At 39.5% G+C, this 26,663-nt stretch overlaps 1 protein-coding gene across 1 annotated transcript; it reads right to left on the minus strand.

Annotated features, from left to right (window-relative positions):
• Positions 1-570: 570 nt before the first annotated feature.
• On the minus strand, positions 571-26,663 carry LOC121038972 (killer cell lectin-like receptor subfamily F member 1). The gene is made up of 7 exons (XM_040488983.1): positions 26,369-26,663; positions 10,676-10,767; positions 9,661-9,759; positions 8,168-8,257; positions 5,801-5,955; positions 5,024-5,136; positions 571-2,445 (listed from the first exon to the last, which is right to left on the minus strand). The coding sequence occupies exons 1-7, from the start codon at positions 26,491-26,493 to the stop codon at positions 2,313-2,315; spliced, it is 807 nt and encodes a 268-aa protein (XP_040344917.1). The 5' UTR covers positions 26,494-26,663; the 3' UTR covers positions 571-2,312.

Consider the following 26,663-nt stretch of genomic DNA (forward strand, 5'->3'; position numbering starts at 1 on the left):
TTAACAAACATTAATGTAATAATCTCTCTGCTCCAAGTCTCCATATAGGCTCTAGGTTAGAAACAGAAACTAACAGACAATAAACCTGGAAAATATCATCTATTAGCCCATGTAAACCTAACACAGACCTTTCCTGAAAAAAAACAAAACAAAATAAAACAGAGTGGTTTATTTGTCTCCATGCAGATTGTGGTTATCTAGACCAAGGGAAGCTCTCCACAACTAGGAAAAGTTGTTCTGGGGAAACATTAAGACATGTTACAAATAATACTCAACAACATAACAAGAGCTTACTCTTCATCCATCACGCCGCAGGCATCTTGTCCCTCCCGTACAATAATGGGGATCATTGTCCTCCCCAAGCTCACAATACAGATAAATAAACAGTGGTCAAAAGTCCAGTATCAAATATTAGGATTCGATAAGTACAGGAAACTATGAACATATTCACAAATGCATGTAATGTAGTCTGGAGCGGAGAATGGTTAAGGAAATATTGTCCACCAAATGGCGTTCAACTGGCCATCTGAACAAGAAGTTCAATAGGCCATCTGAACTCCAAATGGAGTTCAACAGGGGAGTACGAAAGGGAAGAACGTTAAGCTGAGGCAGACATGAGTAGATTAGAGGCAAGAGAAAGCGTGACACATTTGGGAAACTGAACAAAATTTAGTGTGTTTGCATCATTATAAGCATGGCAGGGGGAAAGAAATGAACACGGGCGAAGACACCCAGGTTCTGGTAAGAGATGATCAATGAAAAACAAGGGAAAGCAATGAAAAGTCCCTGAAGGAAATCAAGTAGTGAGTAATGTGGCCTGATAGGAGGTTTAGACAATTGCTATGATCACAAGATAGAGAATGGACTTTGGCAGACAAAACTAAAAGCAGACAAAAAGACTGTTGCAGGAATCGAGGACAATAGGGTGGCTATGAGGATATAGATGGATTCAAAAATAATTATGTAGTCACATCGACAGGATTTAAATGAGTGACTATCGAGGGTAAAAAGAAAAAAAAAAAAGTCATGGTTGATTCCAAGGATTCTGGCTTAGGCTAATGGGCACATTGCTGCCATTCACTAAGCTAATGAGTTTAATTTTTAACACGGGAAGATTGAGGGGCTTTGAGACGTCCAACCAGAGATGTCCAGGGGGCAATCTGCTGTAATAAGGTCTGGGTTAGAAATATGGGCTTGGGAGTTATCAATAAATTGATGGTAACTGTACCTACAGAGTGGATGAGTTTAGCCAAGAATTGGGTATGAGAGAATTCATGCAAAACTCCAAGGAATGTCAGTATTTAAGAGATCAGAAGAGAGAAGCAATGCTTCAAACAAACAAACAAACAAACAAAAAACTGAAGAGCAACGGCAAGGAAGGTAGATACAAGTTCAAGAGAGCATTGTGTCATAGATGCCAAGGTCAGAGACTATTTCTGGAAGAAAGGATAGGCCACAAATGAACAACACTGCTGAGAGTTCAGAGGAAAGCTAAAAAGCTGTCATGGTGTTTAGGCAGAAGAAAGGCATTCTTGACGTGATGAGAACACTTTAGTGAAATAGTGGGAAAAGCAGAAACCAGATTGCAGAAGAACCTGGAGTGGGAGGTGAAAAGAGGAAAAAGCAAGTATAAACAATTTCTCGGAAGTTTGACTTAAAACAGGTGGGAGACACTGGATAGAAACTGGAAGCCACAAGTGGTTCAGGGAAAATTTTCTTGCGTTCTTGCATTTTCATTGTCGAAAGGAAAGGAGGCGTATGAAGAGAGAGGTTAGAAGTGGAGGTGATGAAGGAAGGAATCTCTTTGAAAAAATGAAAAGAGATGCGATCCCGGCTGTAGACTTTGAGATTTGATTTAGCCAGACAGAGGAAGACCCCTTCTTTGGAAATAGGAGGAGAAGGAAAAGAAATAAGTAAGATGCAGACAATTGTATCGACTCAGTGGTGGAAAATTCACGAATGTATCATCTGACGGCTTCTCTTCAAAAAAAAGCTCCCCTGCTAATGGTGAATGGGGGCTGTCGGGAGAGAATTGTTGAAGAGATGATAAGGCCAACTTCTGTCTAAAAGAGCCACTATGATGAATGGGGGATGACTGCTGAATTATAGCACCAGTGACAAGAGTGACAAGGCCACAAGGAATGAGTTAAGCCTGATTGCCCAGAGTTAGAGTGACACAAATCTACACCATTATCATCATCATCACCATAATATTTGTTGTAAAAATGATGTACATCTACAAAAATACATAAATAAAAAAAGACTTCCGAATTTTTTTTTTTTTTTGATAGGAAGGATAGACTGCAATCAGTTTAGAAGTCATTGTCCGAAGAAATCACATGTTGACAAATCCAGTAACTCTCATTACAACACTTTTCAGAAAACACACCCTTCTTTGTTATTACAGCACAGGCGTTATCTTCAACTTGGCCCATGACTTGAAATCTGTAGATGAAAAGACAATGTTCTGTTCTCATTCTGCTAAAAACACAACCGTGAAATTTTGTGTGTTTATCTCCCGCCTTGGGAGGCATGTGCTCTCCAAGCTGGAGATCTAAGACTCTCTAAATTTTCAGACAAGGAGCACCCGCTAAAAAATGACATCTTTAATGAAGGTAGCTGTTCCAAATAGTTTCTCAACCAAAAATGGCCATTGGTAAATGGAAATGCTGCATGGAATTAAAATAAAAATAAAAATGTGAATAAGAAACACTGGTTTTCCCAATGTCATGCCATCCTACAAAAACATAAAGATCTTAGAGGGCTGTTACTTGTTGTGGTCTGAATGTTTGTGTTCACCCCCCAAAATTCATATGTTAAAATCCTAACCCATAAAAGTGATATATTAGGAAGTGGAACCTTCGGGAGGTGCTTAAGTCATGAGATGGAACTCTCATTAGTTCCTTATACAAGAGACTCCAGAGAGATCCTGACTTCCTTCCACCATGTGAGGTCATGGTGGATGGAATGTGGCTACCAACCAGGAAGAGGGCCCTAACCCAGACATGACCGTGCTGATATTTTGATCTTGGAATCCCATTTTCCAGAACAGTGAGAAATAAATTTCTGTTGCTTATGAGCTACTCAATCTGTGGTGTTTTGTCAATAGTAGCCCAAATGGACTAAGACAGAGGACGATCCTGGCCTTTTAGGAGAAAAATTCATTTTATTACTCAAAAGATTCCAGATTCAACTTTCTGAGTATGTGCAACAATGGAATGATACCCCCTTTAGAACGGACAATCTCATATTTATCATTCTAAGATTTAGAAATGTCAGCACATCTAAAAACATGCAAAACATGCATGTTCTTCAAAAAGTACTAAACTGACTTTCTGAAGAAAGCTGAACTGTCACCTTTTTCACTTTCCAGACCCAAATCCCAAGTATCGCACCTTTCAAAACTCTTCCTTCACTGTTTGCCTATAATAAGCAATCTGGCTTCTACAGAAGATCCTAAGAAAGAGGAATACTCTGGTACCTCTATACTTTCCATGTTAAATGTAACCCCAGACAGAATGGGGGAAGGAGTGAGTGTTGGGGTGAGCAACCGGGAAGAAGACCTCCCCATTTTTAAACGTTTTAAACTCACACAGACACCTCAGCAAGAGAATTTCTGCTCATTTGTGTATATATGGGCATACCCAAATCCTTTTACCCTTTATATATATATATATATATATATGGAAAATTTCCCTAAATTCTTTTTTTCCATGATATTTAAGCCAACCTTTCTTGTCTTAGACAAATAAGCCATAAGGCATCTGAAAAGTCAGACAAAGGGGCACCTGGGTGACTCAGTCCGTTAAGCTGCCGACTTCAGCTCAGGTCCTGATCTCACAGTTCGTGAGTTCAAGCCCCGCGTCGGGATTTGTGCTGACAGCTCTGAGCCTGGAGCCTGCTTCAGATTCTGTGTCTCTTTCTCTCTCTGACCCTCCCCTGCTCATGCTCTGTCTCTGTCTCCTTCAAAAATAAATAAACATTTTTTTAAAATTAAAAAAAATTTAAAATAAAAAATCAGACAAAACCCCTCAATTAAAAAAAAAAAACAGATAATTCTAAGCCAGTTTGCAAGTGGGTTGACAGAGCATCGCTTTAAAAACATGATGATAGATTTCTTTTAGCGATAAAGATCAAGTTTTAAAATTATTTTAGCGTGATGTACAGAGAGTAGGCTATGGGTGGGTATAGAGTGCAAGTTTTAAAAGAAATATTATAAATAGTCTTTGGGTAAGCATATTCATTTGTAGGGTGACTTTCTGTTTCAGAGCGTTTTTTTTTACTGCCCCTCAGCCAGTCCAGTGGGCCTTCTCCATCACCCCAGACCATCTATATTCTCCCTAAACCTCCTTCACATCTCTTTGAGATGACACAACAAAATTCCAAATTTTCAAGAAGTAAAATTAACTTTTGATGATCCCAAAAACCTTGATGCTGAAAGTAGCAAGTTTTACCCTGGGCCCCCAGGAGCTTCTGCCTGTGTTCTGGGGATTAGTTAGTGCCTGGCGCCCAAAGATTTTAGCACTCTCTACCCATGGAGTTTAAACCAAAATGAATGAGTAGAATGAATTAAGCAGAATGAATGGAACGGAAGCAGAAAGTGGCTACACATATTGTTGATTAGGGTGACAGTATTAAAAACAAGTCAAATGGCTATTTGTTGTATTACACATAACATATTCCTTAAAATTTGAAGTATTCCCACTAATTGAAATCTTCCTGTAAGTTAAAATAAGGGTTGTTTTGTAAACTTTTAAGAAACACTTCAAAAGAAATGAAATTTAGAGAATTTCAGGTTAACTACAATTTTCCATTTACATCTCTAGCATCATGGATAAACTAAAAGAGAACCCAAATAAGCAAATAAATTAGTCTCCTTTCTGTAAGGTAAATGGCTTAATCACTCACACATTAACAAATCAAAGTCTTCGATCTCTGGGAACCATTTTGACCATCTGGAGTTTCAGGCGGGCATCCCCCAGCACAAGTTGGCTGGTGAGAGACTCCAATGCCAAATACTCACAACTGTAGATTTAATGGGGTGCCATCCAGCCAGGTCCATGCCTTTTGTGGGTGCGTGATGTTCAGACCCATCCAAAAGTAAATTCCATCCGGTATACTACTCTGTATGAAATTCTGTGAAAGAGAACCCAGAGGTAACGGAGTTAAATGCAGTAAAATAGCCTCTTCTGATCTTCGCCCAGACTTGAGAAAGTTTTGCCAGATACTGATAATGCTCAAAGAGCTTGTATCTTTCTCCCCAAGAAGTGATGTGGAAAGACAGCATCGATATCCCAGCTTTGCCACTGACATGTGAAATAGCATTGTTACACAACCTGTCAAGTTCAGCGGATTCTTCTTATGAAAATGGAAAATACTGCCTATTTCGTAAAGTTATTGTGAGCACTAAGTTTTATATAATTTGTGGCATGCCTACCACAGTGCCTGGTATATGCTAGGAATTCAATAAATGGCTGTAATTATCAGCAGTATAATTCCTTTATCATAAAATGTCCTTTGGGGGTGCCTGGGTGGCTCAGTCAGTTAAGCATCCGACTTCAGCTCAGGTCACGATCTCACAGCTCGTGTGTTCGCGCCCCCCCCCCCCCCCCATAGGCTTTGTGCTGAAGCTCAGAGCCTGGAGCCCATTTTGGATTCTGTGTCTCCCTCTCTCTCTGCCCCTCCCCTGCTCATACTGTCTCTCTCTCCTTCAAAAATAAACAAACGTTATTATTTTTTTTAATTTACTTGTTTCTCTCGGTTTTAGAAGCGCTAATTTCCCTGGCAAATTAGCTCTTACCAGTTCAGCCATGTCTTGGATCATCAAGAGATGTGATTTCATTATTAAGCAGGATTTTTGGCTATCGGTCCATGATTTAAAGGTTTTTAAGAAATTATAGCATTTCCCTTTTTTCTGCAGCCAGTTATTAGGGCATAAGTTTAGCGTGGACTTTGCTGAAATGGAAAAAATGGAAGAAACAGAAGAGTAAGGTTTGAATATCAAAAAAATGCACTAATTTCTAAACTTTTCCCTTAAAAGTACAGATTTTGCCCCACTTTGAAGCAATGAACTCCGTTGGGGCACCTGGGTAGCCCAGTCAATTGAACATCCTATTCTTGGCTTTGGCTCAGGTCATGATCTCACCGGCTGGTGGAATGGAGCCCCGAGTAGGGAATCCCCGCTTGAGACTCTCTCTCTCCCTCTCTCTGCCCCTCCCTTGTTCACGCATCTCTCTCCCTCTCTCTCTCTCTCTCTCTCAAAAATAAATAAATAAACTTTAAAAAAAAAACAACAACAAAATTTACATGAGACAGCTTAACACAAGCAAACACCAAAGTTTGCGCGTGCACGGAGGCCCAATAATGAATTTGAGACCCAAACAAATGACCGAGTCAGGCAGTTTTTATACATTTTAGACTAAGAGACAATAAATTTGTGAAGCATTGACAGGATAAAGCAAACGTGTTTGGGAGCTTTAATTAGCAAGGAATTCGAAGAAGTGGGGCTAAGGTAGTGAGTGGATTAGAAAAAAAGGAACAAGGTTTGTTTTAGATTTTTTGGCATTAAAGTTTCTATCTCTGGTGATAAGGATGTCTTTCCACTTCTTAGTAAAAGGGGTACCTTTGGGGGCTCCTAGGTGGCTCAGTGGGTTCAGCCTCCGACTTGGGCTCAGGTCTCATCTCACCGTCCATGGCTTTGAGCCCCGCGTCGGGCTCTGTGCTGACAGCTCAGAGCCTGGGAGCCTGCTTTGGATTCTGTGTCTCCTTCTCTCTCTGACCCTCCCCCGCTCACACTCTGTGTGTGTGTGTGTGTGTGTGTGTGTGTGTGTGTGTCTCGAAAATAAATAAACATTAATTTTTTTTTTTTAAGGAGGGTACCTTTGACACAGGAGATTTATTTCCCACTTTCAGGGGGACAGATATGTCCCAAGTAGCTCCAATTTAAAATAATTAATATGCTATTGTGGTACTTATGGGCAGCCTGCCCTTGGCCCCTACCCTGACTCCTCTGCCCCCTTTTTCTTTTGTCTTATCTGGAGATGGTACGTAAGGTGGTGGCTTGAGCTATTTTGGGGGGGTCACCCAGTTTTCCTGGGTATCTTTCATGTGTCCCAGAGATATAAGTGTTATAAAACTTCCGTATTTCTCCTATTAATCTGTCATTTATTGCACGGGGGGGTCTGAGTCAAAAACCCATCAAGGTAGAGGGGAAATTATCTTTCCTCGCCTACCGTGCCCTGGCCACTGGAAACGAATAGAAATCTAGATGAGAGTAAATTGGTAATTAGTAATCCCCTTCTTCGTGAGCCATACTGATCTCCAAATGCCTTACAATTTGATCTTTCCACTCTGATTTTTAAAGAGTGACCTAACACCTTAATCTCATAGTATAACAAACAATAATTACAAAAGCGGCAACCTATATAGTGGAGATGTGACATCCACATGGGTAAAAAAAGGTACATAATCCTGGTGTAATGTCCCGGGAAAGTTTTATCACTTTAAATTGCATATGGCAGTGCCATTTGACTTTATGATCTCACGCATTAATCATGAGGTGGGTAAGGGCAGGGACTTTTGCTTAAATTCTTTGCTATCTTGTCAGTAAACCAATTATTTTGTATATGCCTAATGCAGTCAACAGGTGCAGAGAGAAGCCTCTTCGGAGCATCCCTTATCTGACTAAAAATAGAAGCTTCTGAGATATGAGGCTGCCATAAATTCCTCTTTGGAGTGGTTTACTCCCAGGGGAAAAAAAAGGACTAAGAACTCTACCATGAATCCCCTTCCTGGACGAATTTATGACTATGAAGAGGGAAAGACTACTCACCACCTGTATATGCAGACATCATTACTAACTTCATTTTCTCCAGTTTGGTCTCCTGAAACACCTACTTGCTCGTCTTTCCTGTGGAAATGTACTTGTTTTTCCCAAAGAAAGTCTTCCCCCTTCCTTTCTCCTATTAAGCTAGGTATGGAAACCTTTAACTGTAACCAGGCAGAGGCAGCTACTTCTTTTGTTACCTCTCCTATGAATGCAAATAAAACTTTTCTTCTTGTTCATCGGTCTTCTGACAGTTAATTCACACGCCCCCCCGGTAGGAACTTAAGAGGGTGGAGGAAAAGTTTTTCCTCCCCTACAATACAATGAAATATAACCACTTACTTGTGAAGTTTGTATTGTCCTGTTGTTTCCTGGGAGAAATATTCATGCCATCACAATCTTTGGTTCCTTTCTCACTACTTAGGCGACATACTAGCAAATAAAGTAGTAACACCAGTTAGATTTCTACAAGTACGACCTCGTGCCTTTTAATTATCACTAAACCAGAACTGCAAGTGAATGCTCACACTGCTGGTTGAGAAATCTGTCTATAGCATTTCAATACTATAACGTGACAAAGGATGAATAAACTTAGAGACTCTGGAGATTTCCACTTGAGAACAAGTAAGTAGAAACAAACAATAACAAATTATCTAAATAAAATGAAACTATATTGAAATTTATATCTGCTAAGTATGATAGGTTAGACTGCTGTGTGATCTTGAACAGATTACTAGCCTTTTCTGTTTCTCAGTTCCGTCATATATAAAAGGGGAAAGTGTTGAACAAACCTAGAATGTTTTGAGGCTAAAAAATAATGCATGTAAAATGCTTAACACAATTCCTACACATAGAGAGTCACAACAAATAGAAACAATAACAGATATAATTACCCAGAGCTCTTCTTGAAGTAGACCTCATTTTAGGACTAGATCTTAACTTTAATTGGGCCTTAAATTTTCAAGCAGCTCAAAAATTTTGTCAAAACGTCAAAAAATCAAAAGTGACCTCTAACGTCCAAAAGTCTTATGTAAAGTGCCAAATCAACTTCCACAAAACGAAGTGCTTTTACCAAAATACAAAACTTCAATTCACAGAATTGTGACAACCATACCCACACTATCTACCAATTGATTATAAGCGGGGACGCCTTGGGTGGCTCGGTTGGTTAAGCATCAAACTCTTGATTTCAGCTCACCTCATGATCTCACAGTTTGTGGGTTTGAACCCCGTGTCTGGCTCCACTCTGGGCAAGGAGTCTGCTTAAGATTCCCTCTGTCCCTCTCCCTCTGCCCCTCCCCCCCCCCCCTGTGTCTGGGCGGTCGCCGGTCTTTCTCTCTCTCCCTCTCTCCCTCTCTGTCTCAAGATAAATATATAAACTTTAAAAAAATAACTATGGGGTGCCTAGGTGGCTCAGTCAGTTAAGCATCCGACTTTGGCTCAAGTCATGATCTCATGGTTCACGAGTTCAAGCCCCGCATGGGGCTCTCTGCTGTCAGCACAGAAGGCGCTTCGGATCCTCCTCTGCCCCCCTCTCTCTGCCTCTCCCCCACACACTCTCTCTCTCTCAAAATTTTTTTAAAATTAAAAAAATTAAATAAATACAATTATAAGCAGAATAGACTTTACAAATTAACAAGTTTGTTGTTTCCTCTGTATAAGAAAAAAAAATACTTGCATTAATGAAATTATCAACTGTGTCCTTTAATAGCGATGCAATTGAAGTAACAGGTAAATGTGAAAAATGGTTCTGGAGAAGTTAGAGAAATGAAGGTAAACGCCAAGGAAAACGTATTAACCTCTCTAGTTGAACAGACAGCTTTCAATTTACTTACCCAAAATGGTTAGTCCTATCACTATAGCAATGAGTATAACCAGTGCAGTGCTGGACAATCTCAAAGCAGTCTGATGCCACTTGGGACATTTAGGGTAATCTGTAATAAATAATTTTTCTTTCTGAAACATATAGGCGTTAAAAAGGAACTTGAAAATGTGTCGTAGAAATGTAAAATTCTGAGGGTACGCTATGTCTTAAGGAGGGGGGAAAGAAATATACAGCCTCTGTTTAAATTACCTTGACATGATCACATACATAATTATCTTGAAAGAATTGGATTTACTGATTCTAAGAGGTCAATATCTTTTATTTACTATTTATTAACTATCCTTTTTATGTAACACTTCTAGGAGAAAACTCCAATCCACAAACAATCAAATGGGTGGGGTATTAGCTGATCAACGGCTTAGTTAAAACATTTCCACTAAAATTTGTCATCTACCTTCATTTACATCTTTTCTCCATCACACAGGTAATATTCAGTGGGTTTGAAGTCCGGGAAGGCAAAATATAAGTAATACCAAAATAACTGACTAATAATAAAAATGAGCATCCAAAAAAGAAACATAAGATTGAGTAGTGTAGCCGCCTTCTCAAATGTTGTTTGAAATAAAACTCTTATATTTATATCAACTAATGAAACCAAACTCAGATGCTAACTTTTATAATTATGCACTTTGTCTAATACAGCAGCATTATAACACTTTCACAATCTTCAACCCAGGTCAAATCACACCTGATCAATTACATTCAAGTTAACAATATTTATAAGTACATAACTACATACCAGAGGCTGAAATGGGTGTGAGTCTACAGATATAGAAAAGGGTACAGTCTAGTGAAGAGGTATCTATGTAAACATGTTATTTAAAAATAAGATAAAAACGTTTCTGAACAACAGATTCTAGTTCAAGTTCTTAAAATTTCTCATTAAAAGTCTAGGATTAAAAGACCCACAGAAAATTCTAGCTATATTCTAATCTGTGGTCTAATGGGAGGTTATGGATTCCTACCTTTGCATGTCCACTTGTGTTGACAATGATAGGGATGCTTTCTTGTCTTCTGCATCATTGATCCCTCTGTGTTTTGCATCTGTCCAAACATCCTATAAACAGAATAATCCATATTTGAATGAGATGGAAAGAGAGGCATTACCTGATCAAAGCAGAGTCAGTTTCTCAGAACTGTGGCATTGAAATAAACCCAACAGCTGTAAAACCACAAAGGATATGATTTAAGAGTGAGGTGACCTTCATTTTTTTTTTTTTTTTGAATAAACTATTCCTTTCAGGATCATTTTAGGTAGGCAGACAAATGGTGAAATTAGTACAGAAAATCCCCATATACACAGCACCCAAGTTTCTCTATTATTACCATCTTACATTAGTATGGGACATTTGTCAAAATTAATGAATCAATATTGATGCATTATTATTAAAGTCTCTACTTCGTTTTTACTTACTACCTTTTCTATTGAAGGACCCCATTTTGGATACCACAGTATCTATTTATTCTTTAAAATTTTTTTTTTAATTTTTATTTATTTTTTGAGAGAGAGAGAGACAGACAGAATGTGAGCAGGGGAGGGGCAGACAGAGAGGGAGACACAGAATCGGAAGCAGGCTCCAACTTCTGAGCTGTGGGGCTCGAATTCATGAACCACGAGATCATGACCTGAGCTAAAGTCAGACTCTCAACCAACTGAGCCACCCAGGCGCCCCATATTCTTTATGTCTTCTTAGGATAATCTTGGCTGACAATTTCTCTTGTTTTTGATGTATCGCTTGGGGATTTTTTTTTACGGTTTTGAGAACTGTTGATCATATGTCTTGTAGAATATTCTCCAATTGGAATAGTCCGATGTTTTTCTCATCATTACACCTGGGTTAAAGGTTTTTGGAGGAAAACCATAGGGATAAAGTGCCATTTTTATCACATCTTACAGAGTGCCTACGACCAACATGGCTTATCACTATTGTTATCTTTGATCATGTGACTGCAGTCGTGTTTGTCAGTTTTATCTACTATAAAGTTACTCTTTTTTCTCCATTTCCATACTGGACCCTTTGAAAGGAAGTCAATATGTGCAGCCCACACTTTAAGAAGTGGAGAGTTGGGGCGCCTGGGTGGCGCAGTCGGTTAAGCGTCCGACTTCAGCCAGGTCACGATCTCGCGGTCCGTGAGTTCGAGCCCCGCGTCGGGCTCTGGGCTGATGGCTCAGAGCCTGGAGCCTGTTTCCGATTCTGTGTCTCCCTCTCTCTCTGCCCCTCCCCCGTTCATGCTCTGTCTCTCTCTGTCCCAAAAATAAATAAACGTAAAAAAAAAAAAAAAAAAAGAAGTGGAGAGTTATGCCCCACCTCTTCCATGACAGAGTATCTACATAAATTATTTAGAAATCTGCAGGTGATTTTTGTGTAGTCTCCCATTTACTTATTTATTCAATCATTTGTATCAGTAAAACTCATTCAAATTCATTTTATACTTTTCCGTTCTAGCCCAATACTACCTTATTTATTTTGTTCCTCACACTGTTCCAGTTTGGCCATTGGAACTCTTTCAGCTGGTTCCATGAGTTCATGTGGATGAACTTCAATAAATTACAGCACGGATCATCCTAACCCCCACCCTTTCACTTCCATTACCTCCTGCTCCAGCAGTGAGAAACATGGCTGCCACCATCACCATTTATTTACTTAATTGCTCAATTCCAGGATACATTTTTTGTGGCTTTAGAATTGTTATCTCATACCTTGTGGGAAACGACCAAAGACAGTGCTTATGTACAATTCCTTTTGTTACTAGTCTTACAAGTTAAAACTACACATTTTCAAGATTACTTAGATCTACAGACTTTATCCCCACATCCTTCAGTGAGGCTGTTTCATACGTCTACAATACATCAGATTCTTTTAGCAGTTCTTGCAATTCATAGTGGGGTACCATGGTGTGCTTGTTGTGTTTCACTGAAATAAAAAGATAGGGAAATAAAGGATTTAGGAGACATAATTGGAAAAAGACTGATATGATTTTGGACATAAGTGTGAGATGTCTATTAGATATCCAGAGGGAAATGTCAAATAGGCAGTTAGATATTTGTACCAGGAACTCAAGAAAAAGAACCGTACATGAAGCAGAGGGAGCTCACCTAGATAAAGAGTACTGACACGGGGTTGAGTCCTGTCCTTTGGGGATCATGACCTTGACTGTTGGAAAGCTAAAACAGAGGGGAACCAGTAGGTAAGACAGAGAAGGGGCAGCTAAGGATAGAGGAGGAAATACAAAGGCATGTTCAGAAATCCGTAGAAAAAAGTTTTGTCAGCTGTATTATATGCTGCTGAAAGGTCAAGAAACGCAACAATAGGAAAATGGCCATTGAATTGGCAATGTGGAATTCCTAGTGACGTTTATCAGAAATGATTTTGTGAAGAGAAGAGAATGTATTGAAAAGAGAACAGAAGGTGAGGAATTTGAGGGTGTGAACTTAGCCAACTCTATGACAAGTATACTCTGAGAGGAATAATGGGATAGTAGCTAGAGGAATATGTCTGATCAGGGTGGGGTTTTTTTTAATGTTTATTTATTTATTTTGAGACAGAGAGAGAGAGACAGAGCATGAGCAGGGGAGGGGCAGAGAGAGAGGGAGACAGAGAATCTCAAGGAGGTTCCACACATCAGCGCAGAGCCTGACACAGGGCTCACACCCACAAACTGTGAGATCATGAACTGAGCTGAAATCCAGAGTCAGATGCTTAACCAACTGAGCCACCCAGGTGCCCCCGGTCAAGGGAGTTTTTAAAAAATATAGCGGGTGCTAGTGCATTTTATGATAATAGAAATGAATCAGTGTAAAGGAAAAAATCGACACTGCAAGAAAGAGTGGAAGAGGAATAATTCAATAGCTTTTTGAGAGGTCAAGAGAAAATGGGTTTCAGAGTACACGTAGCTGGGTTGGCTTCTTATAGGAGCAAAAACATTATTTCTACTGGAACAGTGGAGAAAGTAGGTAAGGATAAAGGTTTTATTATTTTTTTTTTAATTTTTTTTTCAACGTTTTTATTTATTTTTGGGACGGAGAGAGACAGAGCATGAACGGGGGAGGGGCAGAGAGAGAGGGAGACACAGAATCGGAAACAGGCTCCAGGCTCTGAGCCATCAGCCCAGAGCCCGACACGGGGCTCGAACCCACGGACCGCGAGATCGTGACCTGGCTGAAGTCGGACGCTTAACCGACTGCACCACCCAGTCGCCCCAGACCAGCACGCATTTAAATAGAGATGACAGCAAACTGACTGCTTGGAAGCTAACTATATTATCAGTGTGTGTGTGTGTGTGTGTGTGTGTGTGTGTGTGTGTGTATGATATCATGTGTATTATATTAAAAGGAGAAGATTTGGAAGTAAAGGAGAGGCTCTTTCAACGGTATCGTTGCTTGAAGAGACTACTCTCCAAAAGGCTGGAGGGCAGTGAAGGAAATAAAGGGCAGAATATTGGGGTAAAAAGTGAAGAAAAATGGCAGAGGCTTAAAAAGAAAATGGTAACAAGATTATGGCAATAGAATTCCTAGTAATTTAAAAAGCAGAGTAAAAAGCTAAGATTCACTTCCAAGATCATTGAGTAACTAAGAATTTTTTGAATTCTTCTACTTACCTTATGAATATTGGAGTTAACCTGTATAAGTAGTAGACATAATTTCTTGTCTATCTTTGGATTTGCATCACCTGGTAGAATGCTTGACAAATGTAGCTTGAAAAATAGATGTGTGTTGGAGGAACCTGGGTGGCTCAGTTGTTTGAGTGTCTGACTTCAACTCAGGTCGTGATCTCATGGTTCGTGAGTTCGAGCCCCATATTGGGCTCTGTGCTGACAGCTTGGAGCCTGGAGACTACTTCGGATTCTGTGTCTCCCTCTCTCTCTTCCCCTTCCCTACTCATGCTCTGTCTCTCTCTCTCTCTCTCAAAAGTAAATAAACATTAAAAAAATTTTTTTAATACGTGTGTTGAATAAACAAATACATGAATGGGGTTGATGAAGTCCAGTTGATGCAAAGGGCGGTTTGTTTACACAAACACACTCTGATTTGTGTGCCTTATGACTGGAGACAGAAAATGCAAAAGATGAGATAGGTATGCATTTATTTTGAAATAATAAACACATAATTTATGACTTCCATCACTTAAATAATAGATATTATTTTTAAATTGTATTGAGGGACAGCTGGGTGGTTCAGTCGGTTGAGTGTCTGACTTCAGCTTAGAGGTCATGAACTCACAGCTCATGAGTTCGAGCCCTGTGTCGGGCTCTGTGCTGACAGCCCAGAGCCTGGAGCCTGCTTCAGATTCTGTGTCTCCCTCTCTCTCTGCCCCTAACCCACTCGCTTTCTGTCTCCATCTCTCTCAACAATAAATAAACATTTAAAAAAATTTAAAAAAATAAATTACATTGATTATTTACAATATTAAATGGACACATATTATCTCACTTAACCATTCAAACCACTCTATGAGAGCTAGAATGTGGATCTGTACAGTCTGATGCAGAGTCTGAACTCTTAAACCTATGGTTATATCATCTTTCAAAACACACATACAAACACACACATTTTCCCAAAGGCATCTATTCCAAACCATCTAAAAGTCTCCATTATCTGTTTACTCTATGAGAAATTTTACCTGTTATTATCATTGTGTGAATAATCATCTTTTTAATCACCTACTGTGCATTTGGTTCACCCAAGAATAATATAGTAAAAATAAAATAATAATAATAATAATAAAGTAATATAATAACAATTAGTTGTTATTAAAGAAACACTTTGATAGGTAAAATAATCAAAATGAGCATTAGGAACTTCGGGGTCTCCAAAACTAAGAGAGCAGAGTAAAGTGGTCTTTGGACAACCACACAACAATTTAGTCGTGTGGAGGCTAGATCAAAAGATTCAAGAAGGAGAAATAGGTTATATAGAGAATGATTTTCTATAGCTGTCTAGAAAAGACAGGAACCATAGAGAAAAGACAGATAGATTTACAAACAGATAGATAAACAAATGTAAAACTTGTGTATACCATACCAAAAATGAAAGAAAAATAGTATGGAAAACATTTGCAATGCATATATAAAATAAGGAGTGTTGATACATAAGAGGCTCTTTCTAATCAGTGAAAAACAAAACAAAACAAACAAAAAGAACCCCACAAAAATGGCAGAAAATATGCACCAACCATTTATGAAAGAAGAAAATACATTGTCAGTCCCACCTGAAAAAAATTCTTACTTGTATGAGTAAATAGCCCATCTGAGAGCATTGACTGTGTCTCCATTTGTTTAGACTACAGTGTATAATATTATTATAATATTATTAAAGATTATAGTATCCCACAAAAATGCATGAAATGTTATGGAATTGGTAGATTCCTTCCCTTTTCAATACCATTCGCCACATAGTGAAATAACAAAGCGGTATTGGACGGCAAGCAGGTAATTTATTCAATGGCCAGAGAATGTGTAAGGGGAGCTCATATTCTAAAGGCACCTTCTCCTGAGAGGTGGGGGGGGCGTATATGACAGGGCTCAGGCAGACCCGCTCTGTTTGATGTCAGCCAGATTCCAGGGGGAGGAGGTGGAAACTTCCAGGAACATAGGCCACTCTCTTTTTCTTTCTTATTTGGCCAAAGGTTGCCTGTCATAACGCTCTGGGGGAGAAGATTTTTAACATTGTGGAGAAATAACATGAACTTCGGCCCACTTTGTCATCCTGGGCATGTCTAGTTGAGATACTAGAAAAACACCCAGCGTTTAGAAAAATTCCCTGTGGAGTTCTTTGGGGACTCACCTGATGACAGAAACCCACCTTTTTATATGTTAGTTGATTAATTATATTTTCTCTTATATTTAAAAATTTTTAACAGATCTATGGTGGTATAAGTGACATAAAATAAAAACCATATGTTTATGGAATACAAATCGATAAATTTCCATATATGTATGCACCTGACGCCATCACCACAACTAAAATAACTAACATACCCATTATCTTCGAGACTACTTCTGCTCCTCTGCGACCCTCCGAAAGGCCCCTCTCTGCCCCACCTCAATCACTAGGCTATGTCTTCTGTCACTGTAGTGAGGTTTGAACTGTTTTGGGAATTTTATGCAGGTTGAATAATAAAGTAAGTATACACCGTTTTATAAACAGACTTAGTTCCTTCACTACAATTGTTTGAGCACTCGTTGGTCGTATTTTATATGCCATATGTCATTGCTATGTTATCACCGAATAGTATTCTTTTATATGAATATACCACAATTCCTTCAACCAATTCACTTGTTGTTGGACATTGGCTTATTTCCGGTTTGGGCTTGTTACAAATGAAGTTGCTAGGAATATTTGTATACGAGTCTCTGTATGAACGTGTGGTTTCATTATTCCTTGAACAAAACCCAAAGAGTGGGATAGTTCAGTCATATGATATGTGTATGTTACCTTTTAAAAAATAACTGTATTGAGATAGGATTTACATACCATAAAGTTCATCAGCTTAAAGTGTACAATTCAAAGTTTTCTAGCATACTCACAGGGTTGTACAATCATACATAAAGCTCTGTACCCATTAGTAGTCACTCGCTCCCCGTCTCCACCCCGGTCCTTACCTACCCCAAACCCTAGGAAACCACTAATCTACTTACTATCTCTACAGATTTGTTTATTCTCGGTGTGTGGACATGTTACATAATATGTGGCCTTTTGTCGCTTAGCACGGTTTCCTTTTCAAGAAATGGCAACGTTGTTAAAAAGAAAAGACCACCACCAACAAAACACCGAAAGAAAGAAAGAAAGAAAGAAAGAAAGAAAGAAAGAAAGAAAACCAACAACAAAAGAAGAAATGGCCAAGTTCTTTTCCAAAGGGGTTGTACCATTTTCTGTTTCCCCACCAACATCGTATGAGTTCCAGCAGCTGTGTGTACTTGCCAACAGTTAATGTGATCACATTTCTTGATTTTGTATGTTATAATGCAAGTGTCCTCATATCAGATTTTTGCTTTGATTTTCATTTCCTTAATGACCAATGATGGCAAGCATCTTTTCATATGTTATCTACCACCCATGTATCTTCTTTTGTGTAGTGTCCAAATATTTTTGTTAGTTGTCTTATCATCGAGTTTTGAAGGATATAGATAAGAAATATCAATATATAAATGTTTTATCTATAACAGATATAAAATATGTATTTTTTTAGCCTTGTATGAAATACGTGGTTTGCAAAAATGTTTTTCCTACCCAGTGGCCTGTCTTTTCTTTCTTTAAGAGCATCTTTCAAAGACCTGTTCGTAATTTTGGTGAAGTCCAATTTATATTTATTTTTTCTTTTGCATATTCTGTATTTGGGGTTGTATCTTGAAAATATCTTTACTTCTCTCAAGCTCAAAAGGGTTTTTTTCTGCTTTCTTCTAGAACTATTATAGTTTAAGGCTTTATAGTAGATCAATGATTAGTAGATTAATTTAGAGATAATTAACTTTATCCCCAGGCTAATATTTGCATATGGTGTGAATCAAAGACTTAAGTTCATTATTTTTGCATATTGATGTTATATGCTACAATATTGCTAAACTCGTTTGTTGACTGTAGCAACTTTTTTCTATTTTCTCTAGTATTTTCTACAAGTCACCTACAATTCTACCTTTCCAGTCTGGATACCTTTTATCCTTTTTTCTTGGCTTCCTGCAGCGACTAGATCTTGTACTTTTAGTACAAAATTTGGAGGAAGTTATGATAGCAGACATCCCTATCTTGCTTATGCTAATAATTTTAGGGAGAAATCATCGAGTCCTTCACAGTTAAGTATACTGTTAGGTGTAAGGTTTTTGTAGATACGCCTTATGAGGTTAAGAAAACCTCCTTCTACTAATTTGCTGCAAAGCTTTATTAAGAATGAATGTTGGGTGTGAAAGGATCATATATCTCTATTAGTAGGTGAATAGATTAACTAAGCCTCACATGCATATATAAACCGTACTTGGTCATGATGAATTATCTATTTATATCTATATTTTCAATGCTAAGAACTTTTGCATCTATACTAATGAGGAATAATAACTTCTGTTATACTTCTCTTGTAATGTCATTTATCTTGCTATTGGATTAATGCGAGCTTCATAGAATGAGTCAGAAAATATTCCCTCCCCTTCAATTTTCAGGAAGAAGTTGTTTTGTTTCTTTTTTTTTTTTTAATTTTTTTTTCAACGTTTATTTATTTTTGGGACAGAGCATGAACGGGGGAGGGGCAGAGAGAGAGGGGGAGACACAGAATCGGAAACAGGCTCCAGGCTCCGAGCCATCAGCCCAGAGCCTGACGCGGGGCTCGAACTCCCGGACCGCGAGATCGTGACCTGGCTGAAGTCGGACGCTCAACCGACTGCGCCACCCAGGCGCCCCGTTTTGTTTCTTTTTTAAATGTCCTCAGTAAAGTTCTCAGTAAAGCCATAAGGGCCTGGAGGTCCTTGGTGGGAATAATTTTAACTGCTAATTCATTTTTATTATGTAGGCATAGGGATATATCCAAAGTATCTACGTATGAGTGACTAAGCTTTGCTAGATTGTATACTTCAAGGAATTTGTTCATTGCATCAAAGTTGAATTTATTAGGTGTCCATAGTATTCCCTAACTATTCCTTCAGAGTCTGTAGAATTTGTTGTAACCTCACTTCTCTCAGTTTTGATACTCGAACTTCTGTCTTCTGCCTTTTTTTTTCCTCATCCATCTGGCTAGAGGTTTATCAACCTTAATGTTCTTGACAAAGAACCAGCTCTTGTTTTCATTGATTTTTATATTGTGTTTCTGTGTTCTATTTCATCAACTTTTCAATTTTATCTTAAGGTTTTCTTTCTTTTGCTTACACTGGATTTTATTTGCTCTTCTTCCAGGTTTGTAAGACAAAATCTGTAATCCTTCATTTAAGATTTTTCTTCTTTTTTAATTTGGGATTTAGACCCAAAAATTTTGGAATAAGTATTGCTTTACTAGCATCTCGCAAATGTTTGTGTGTGTGTTAATTTATAAATAGTTTCTAACTTTTCTCCGGATGTCTTATTTGACCCACAAATTATTTATAAATATATTGTTTAGTTTACAAATATTTGAGAATGTCCTAGATCTCTTTCAGTTGTTAATTTCTAATTTATTTCCATTTTGGTCTAACAGCATGTTTTTTATAATGAGTAATTCTACATCTGTTAAGATTTGTCTTGTTTTATGGCCCAGAATATAGCCTATCCCATTAAGCATTCTGTCTGCACTTGAAAAAAATATATATATACTGCAGGTACTGGGTGGAATGTCCCATAAATGTCAATTCATGCAAACCACAGGTTGGGAGAAAATATCTGTAAATTATATATTTGATAAAGAATGTATAAAGAACACTTACAGTTCAATAATAAGAAAATAAGGAACCTAAATGAAAAATGCTCAAAACACAGGAATAGACATTTCACCTACGAAGATATATAAGTAGCTAATAAGCACATGAAAAAAATGTGTCCAGGATACCACTTATGAATGTGGATATGAAAAACTTAATAGCGGCACGCTTTTCTCTTGTCCTGAAAATTCCAGCAGCCTTTGTTTCTCCGGTCTTCAGGCTTCTTCTCAACTCAGGGAGACTACCAGGATGGGCTTTATCTGGAGTCTCACTGCACTGCAGCCTGGAAACATCCTCAAGTCAGTAAGCTAGAGCAATCGCAGACCATACCTCATTTATTTCCCATTTCTCAGTGATGACTGTCGCTGATGTGCAGTGTTCCTAAAAGCCATTTTTGTAGATACAGTTTGGTTTTTCACTTGTTTCAAATGGGAGGAACAGAATTAATAGGAGGTATTTGTTTGTTTGTTTATTACAGTAGTTGACTCGTGCAGTTATGGAGGCTGATAAATCTTGCAATCTGCTGTCTGCAAACTAGAAAACCAGGAAACCTGGTGGTGTAATTCGGTCTAGTTCAAAGGCCAGATAGCCACGGCATCTAAAGGCAGAGACAAGATGGATGTCCCAGCTGACACAAGCAGAGCAAAGTCACCCTTCCCCTGCTTTTTGCTCTAATTCAGGCCCTGAACAGATTGGATGACGTCCACCTGTATCGATGAAGGTGACCTTGTTTACTCAACCTGCCAATTCGAATGCTAACCTCTTCCAGAAACATTTTTGCAGACTCAAGCACAAGTACACATCTACGGCATAGCCTGTCGCCTGGTTAACACACAAAATTAAGTATCACGTGCACCTTGAATTGCTTGGTTACAGCCTGAGAGAGAACTGGTTTAGCAAGTGTGAAAAATTTTAAGGTTTTCATTGACTCCAAGCTTACTGTGCATCAGTGTCATAGCAAGGTTGCCAAAGAGAAGGAAAGGAAAATAACCCAGCTAAGCAACTTTAGTTTGGCTTCACAGGGATGAACGGTCTGGAATGGGCAAGACAATGTTTCTGCTTTGCCTGCCTTGCATGAAGTGGATTGCTCCCAGAATACTGCACTCAGTTCTGGGCATTGCTCTGAACCGGATGTGGCAAACGTGGGGCACAAATGAAGGAAAGGGCCCCGGCAGGTCTTTCCACTCACTTGGAGTGATCTGTCACCTCAGCTCCCAGTTTAGACTTCCACATTGAGAGTCATTCATTCATGCAGCGCTTACTCTCCGAAAAGCACAGGAATGTGTCCCCCGGTGGATCTACTCCAAAGCTGGTGAGGCTGAAGATCCAAACTCCTCTCTTGCCTGACTCCCTTCTAAGGCATTAGATGAACTTTGGCAATGTGTCCTCACGGCTGTGTGTCGTCACAAGTTTGTAAACCTAAGATAGAACTCATCCATACTGCGTCTTTCTGTTCTGATCTGCCTTCCATCGCATAACATTTCCTTCCACTTGTATTGGATGGCATTGGAGGCCAGTATTTTCTTCTTCTTTTCTGAAGGAGAAGTTGAGGTGGCATTTTCAGCTTAGTCAACTCTCATGAATCTATGTAGTTTTCTGTCATATCAAAGTCTATTCAGGAATCAATATATTCTTGCTAGCCTTCGTGATACAAGTATGGCTTCCAGGAATATTCTTAACTGCCCTGTATTCCAGGAATACTCTTAAATACCTTGTATTAGGACATGGAGATGTAAGACTAGAAATCATATCATGATATGACTGGATCCCACGGCACCCAGAACCAGAGCACGTAGGAAATGAGGCGGAAACAAGATCTGAAATGTACGAAGCCATAACTTAGTCTGTGGAAAATTCTTCCGAGAGTCACACAAGTAAAACTGTAAGCGGAGGACGGATTCCCGTCCACTCTTAGACAAAATGGTATTTCCTTCCTGTAGGATAACATAAAAATATACTGCCATGAGGACATCTATGACACATTGGAAAATGAAGGTCATCAAGTCAGAGAGTATTTAAGACTCATCCCTGAACAAGAATACTTGAAATGTTCCCAAATCTTACACCTATTTTAGGAAATAACTTGATAAGCATTAAAATTACCATTAACAAGTTGTGATTTAAAAAAAAAAAAAAAAACATTTTCAAGCTCTTAATAATATAAAACAAGTGTTGGTCAACCATGCTGGTATCAAAAATACGTTACAGATTTTTATTTTTTTATTTTTTATTTTTTTTATGTTTGTTTTAAAATTTTTTTTTAACATTTTATTTATTTTTGAGACAGGGAGAGACAGAGCATGAAAGGGGGAGGGTCAGAGAGAGGGAGACACAGAATCCGAAACAGGCTCCGGGTTCTGAGCCATCAGCACAGAGCCCCATGCGGGGCTGGAACTCACGGACCGCGAGATCATGACCTGAGCCGAAGTCGGCCGCTTAACCGACTGAGCCACAGGCGCCCCAAGATTATTTTTAAATAGGAGGGTTTCCCCTTGTTCCAACTGAAGAAGAAGCAGAATCTGCATTGCAATTTAAAAATCAGAAAACATGGGGCGCCTGGGTGGCGCAGTCGGTTAAGCGTCCGACTTCAGCCAGGTCACGATCTCGCGGTCCGGGAGTTCGAGCCCCGCGTCAGGCTCTGGGCTGATGGCTCAGAGCCTGGAGCCTGTTTCCCATTCTGTGTCTCCCTCTCTCTCTGCCCCTCGCCCGTTCATGCTCTGTCTCTCTCTGTCCCAAAAATAAATAAACGTTGAAAAAAAAATTTAAAAAATCAGAAAACATCACCGCTGTGAACAAACCCAGAAGATCATAAAAGAAATAAATAACAGAGCAAAGCTATTGACAAATGCGTTTTGAGGTCATAGAAGTGTGGGAATGACACACGTCTATATTTGTGGACAGAGGAGGAGGAAACAAATGTAGGAGGGAATAATCTGCTGCTCTTGAGACTAAAGAAGTGACTTCTAGAACGTAAGGATATATAACCTAAGTCTTTCGAGAACCGTTTTAGTTCTCAACCAAAAATCAAAACTTGTGACTGGTGGTTTATGGAGAAGTAACAGGATAGGATCTCAGACGGATTAAAGACGTGGTAAGCCAACATTACTTTATTAAGAGAATCACTGAATTTGTACTAGATATCAGAATATCCAGAGAAGTTAAAGTACCAGTTTCTCCTCTCTGATAGTTTATCTACAATTTGAGACCAGGAAAAACTCATTATACTACTGTTTCAACATTGAGATTATGTTCCATTCATTTTCTCTCATTTTTAAATTTTTTTTTTCAACATTTATTTATTTTTGGGACCGAGAGAGACAGAGCATGAACGGGGGAGGGGCAGAGAGAGAGGGAGACACAGAATCGGAAACAGGCTCCAGGCTCTGAGCCATCAGCCCAGAGCCTGACGCGGGGCTCGAACTCACGGACCGGACCGCGAGATCGTGACCTGGCTGAAGTCGGACGCTCAACCGACTGCGCCACCCAGGCGCCCCTCTCTCATTTTTAAAAAATTTAATCATACATGAGAGAATTTTATATCTGTTTAAATCTTAAAATTGTTTTATTCCTTATTAATAAGGTAGTTGAAATCATGAAATGCCTTTCCTCTCATAAAATGATTAAAAGGATTTGCTTCCTATTTTTTCTATGATGAATTCTAATTCACATCTCACAAACAGAAAGACTGCTTTTCATTACTGAGCTATAGTGAGGAAATAGGATGGGACAGAAATATATGCACTTTTTTTTACTTAAAATGTTCATTCAGATTCTCGGGGCGCCTGGGTGGCGCAGTCGGTTAAGCGTCCGACTTCAGCCAGGTCACGATCTCGCGGTCCGTGAGTTCGAGCCCCCGCGTCGGGCTCTGGGCTGATGGCTCAGAGCCTGGAGCCTGTTTCCGATTCTGTGTCTCCCTCTCTCTCTGCCCCTCCCCCGTTCATGCTCTGTCTCTCTCTGTCCCAAAAATAAATAAACGTTGAAAAAAAATTAAAAAAAAAATGTTCATTCAGATTCTTGAAACATTTTGGCACACTCCAGTAGTCTTATACTTTGAAAAAAAAAATGGGTCTCTAAGTCTCATGTCCGAAATGAGCATTTAATCTATTAATTTACATTTTTTTTCTGAGCAAACCAGTACAAATATTCTTATTTGGTTCCATACTCTAAATAATCTTACGAAAGATAATGACCAGGTCATCTTTGAAACAATACTCACTGAATGAAAGAGTTGATTTCCTGAGTATTAGAGAAAGGAAGCCCTAGTCAGAGAATCAAGTGCGATTTCTGTGAAAAGGAAAAATCGCATCACCTGTTCACACGTAACCTGATGTTATTTCTACACGATCAGCAGAGAAAAGCCGACCTCAACCACAAACTCTTACAGGGCTTGGTCACGGCTACTCATTGTGTGTGGAAAAATTTCCTTTGTTCTTCGTGCACTGATGAAAATTTAACACAATTGACAAGAAATCCTAAACTAATAGAACTAAAACATTCTTTTAGGATTGCGTCTCATAACTTCTCTGGTACCAATGTGTTAACATAAAGATTTGAGTTGTTGATCCTGGGAGACAGTATATATGGGCACAGTGCAGAAATACAGTGGTGTAAACAGTGTCTTAGTAACTAATGAAATACACAACTGTGAATCATAGAATTTGAGTGTACAAGGAGACAATGAAATGGGCTACGTTTGTAATTTTGGAGCTGAAATCAACCGTAGATATTAAGCGTTGCTCCAAATTTGTCCTCATAGCTCTTAAAAAGTGCCGATTACTGGTCCCCAACCCAGATGATTCTAGTCCAATAGACTTGGGGCAGTACATGCGAATATATATTTTAAACAAAAACTCTCCAGATTATTAGGACTCACATCATAACATGGAGCCATCGATCTAAACTAACAGTTCGGTTTTGAAAACGAAAAGAAAACACACCTTACGACGTTAACTGCTCACCCAGATAACTGTGATAAAGAAGAAACTGGAACACAGCCTACCCGACTCTCTCTCCAGCATTCTTCTTATCATATAATGTTGCGTTATTAATTATTGCATGTTATTGCAAGAGTGATCCTTTTACTTCCATAAGTGTACTTTGACTAAAATGAAGGCGATAGGGGCGCCTGGGTGGCGCAGTCGGTTAAGCGTCCGACTTCAGCCAGGTCACGAGTTCGAGCCCCGCGTCAGGCTCTGGGCTGATGGCTCAGAGCCTGGAGCCTGTTTCCGATTCTGTGTCTCCCTCTCCCTCTGCCCCTCCCCCGTTCATGCTCTGTCTCTCTCTGTCTCAAAAATAAATAAACGTTGAAAAAAAAAATTTTTTTTTAAATGAAGGCGATAGCTTAAAAGAGAAGTTAAGTAAAATAGAGCATCTTGCTATTTTTATTACCCCAAATATCTGTCTTTACTAGCCGGGTCATATGCCAGGTCGTATTTTCATTTAGTGCCCAAATCACGCTATTCCAAGCTCTATTCTTTTTTTACAGAAGGACGTCAGCATTCACAAGCTTCCCCTCCTCAAATCTGATTCCAGGGAGATTTTTACCTCTTTTTTACCAATAGGCATTAAATATTTATTACTTCGGCCAGGATTGTTCTAGAAGGTAAAACTCAACTACGTAGAAGTTGAGTAGCTTAACTTCTACGTAGTTGAGTAGCTTGCCCAGAGTCACAAGAGGAAATAAGCAGAAAGTCGAGGCTTCCCCCAGACAGCCTGGTTCCTACGCTTAATATCAAGCCACTACCCTCTGTGGTCGAGATGCTGGAGCTCTTGGCCAAGCTACTCCCCAGGCAAAATCCGAGGGGCCTTCCCAGTCCCAAAAGGTTGAGATTCCACAATCCCTCGCCTCCCTCTTGGTTTCTTAGAGTTGTTGTTGATGCACTTCCCTCAGGGAAGCCCCAAGGGGCCCACGGTCTGAAGCTGCCTTCTCAAACACGACTGGAGAGAATTTAACTGCCAGACTACCCCCCCCCCCCCCGTAAATTCTGGGGGGCTGAGCCAAGACCACTGCTGGCCATGTGGTACCCTTCACACACAGGGGAAAAAGCTCCCCTGGTGGAGGACGGAGTGGGTAAGGACACTTTTCCTAAAGGTATCTGCTCTGTGTTGAACAATTACATAAAGGTGCCCCAGCTGGGCCTGGGGTGGCGCCTCCTTCGCAACCCACCCAGATGCAGGATTTCTGGGTTTTCTTACACCTGATCGCTCCTCTCGCCGTTTTCTCCCTATACAGCTTTGGCAGATTTTTTTTTCTTTTAACCCAAAACTGTTGGCTTTAAAATTACCTTCGCCACTGGCTGGAGTATTTTGCCTCAGAGATGCCGTTCTGTGCAACTGACAAATATAGGGACTGTGCAGCCGGAAGGCTTTCGTGATATTGGGCACACAGGCACAACACCGTTGGGCTCATTGCCAGGACCAGCGGTAGGTTTGATGCTCCTCCCCGTAAAGAAATCAGTGCTCTCCGGTGTGTTTTCTTTCTGTTCCGTGATGAAACTGGAGGGCTCTGCAGAACCCTCAACGGAAGAAACAACGTTATCGGGTCTCAGCCGGAGGAAGTGGTGCACCGGCTTTGCTTAG

Source organism: Herpailurus yagouaroundi, unplaced genomic scaffold (genome assembly GCF_014898765.1).
Source record: "Herpailurus yagouaroundi ecotype Mexico unplaced genomic scaffold, PumYag 166, whole genome shotgun sequence".
Taxonomy (NCBI): domain Eukaryota; kingdom Metazoa; phylum Chordata; class Mammalia; order Carnivora; family Felidae; genus Herpailurus; species Herpailurus yagouaroundi.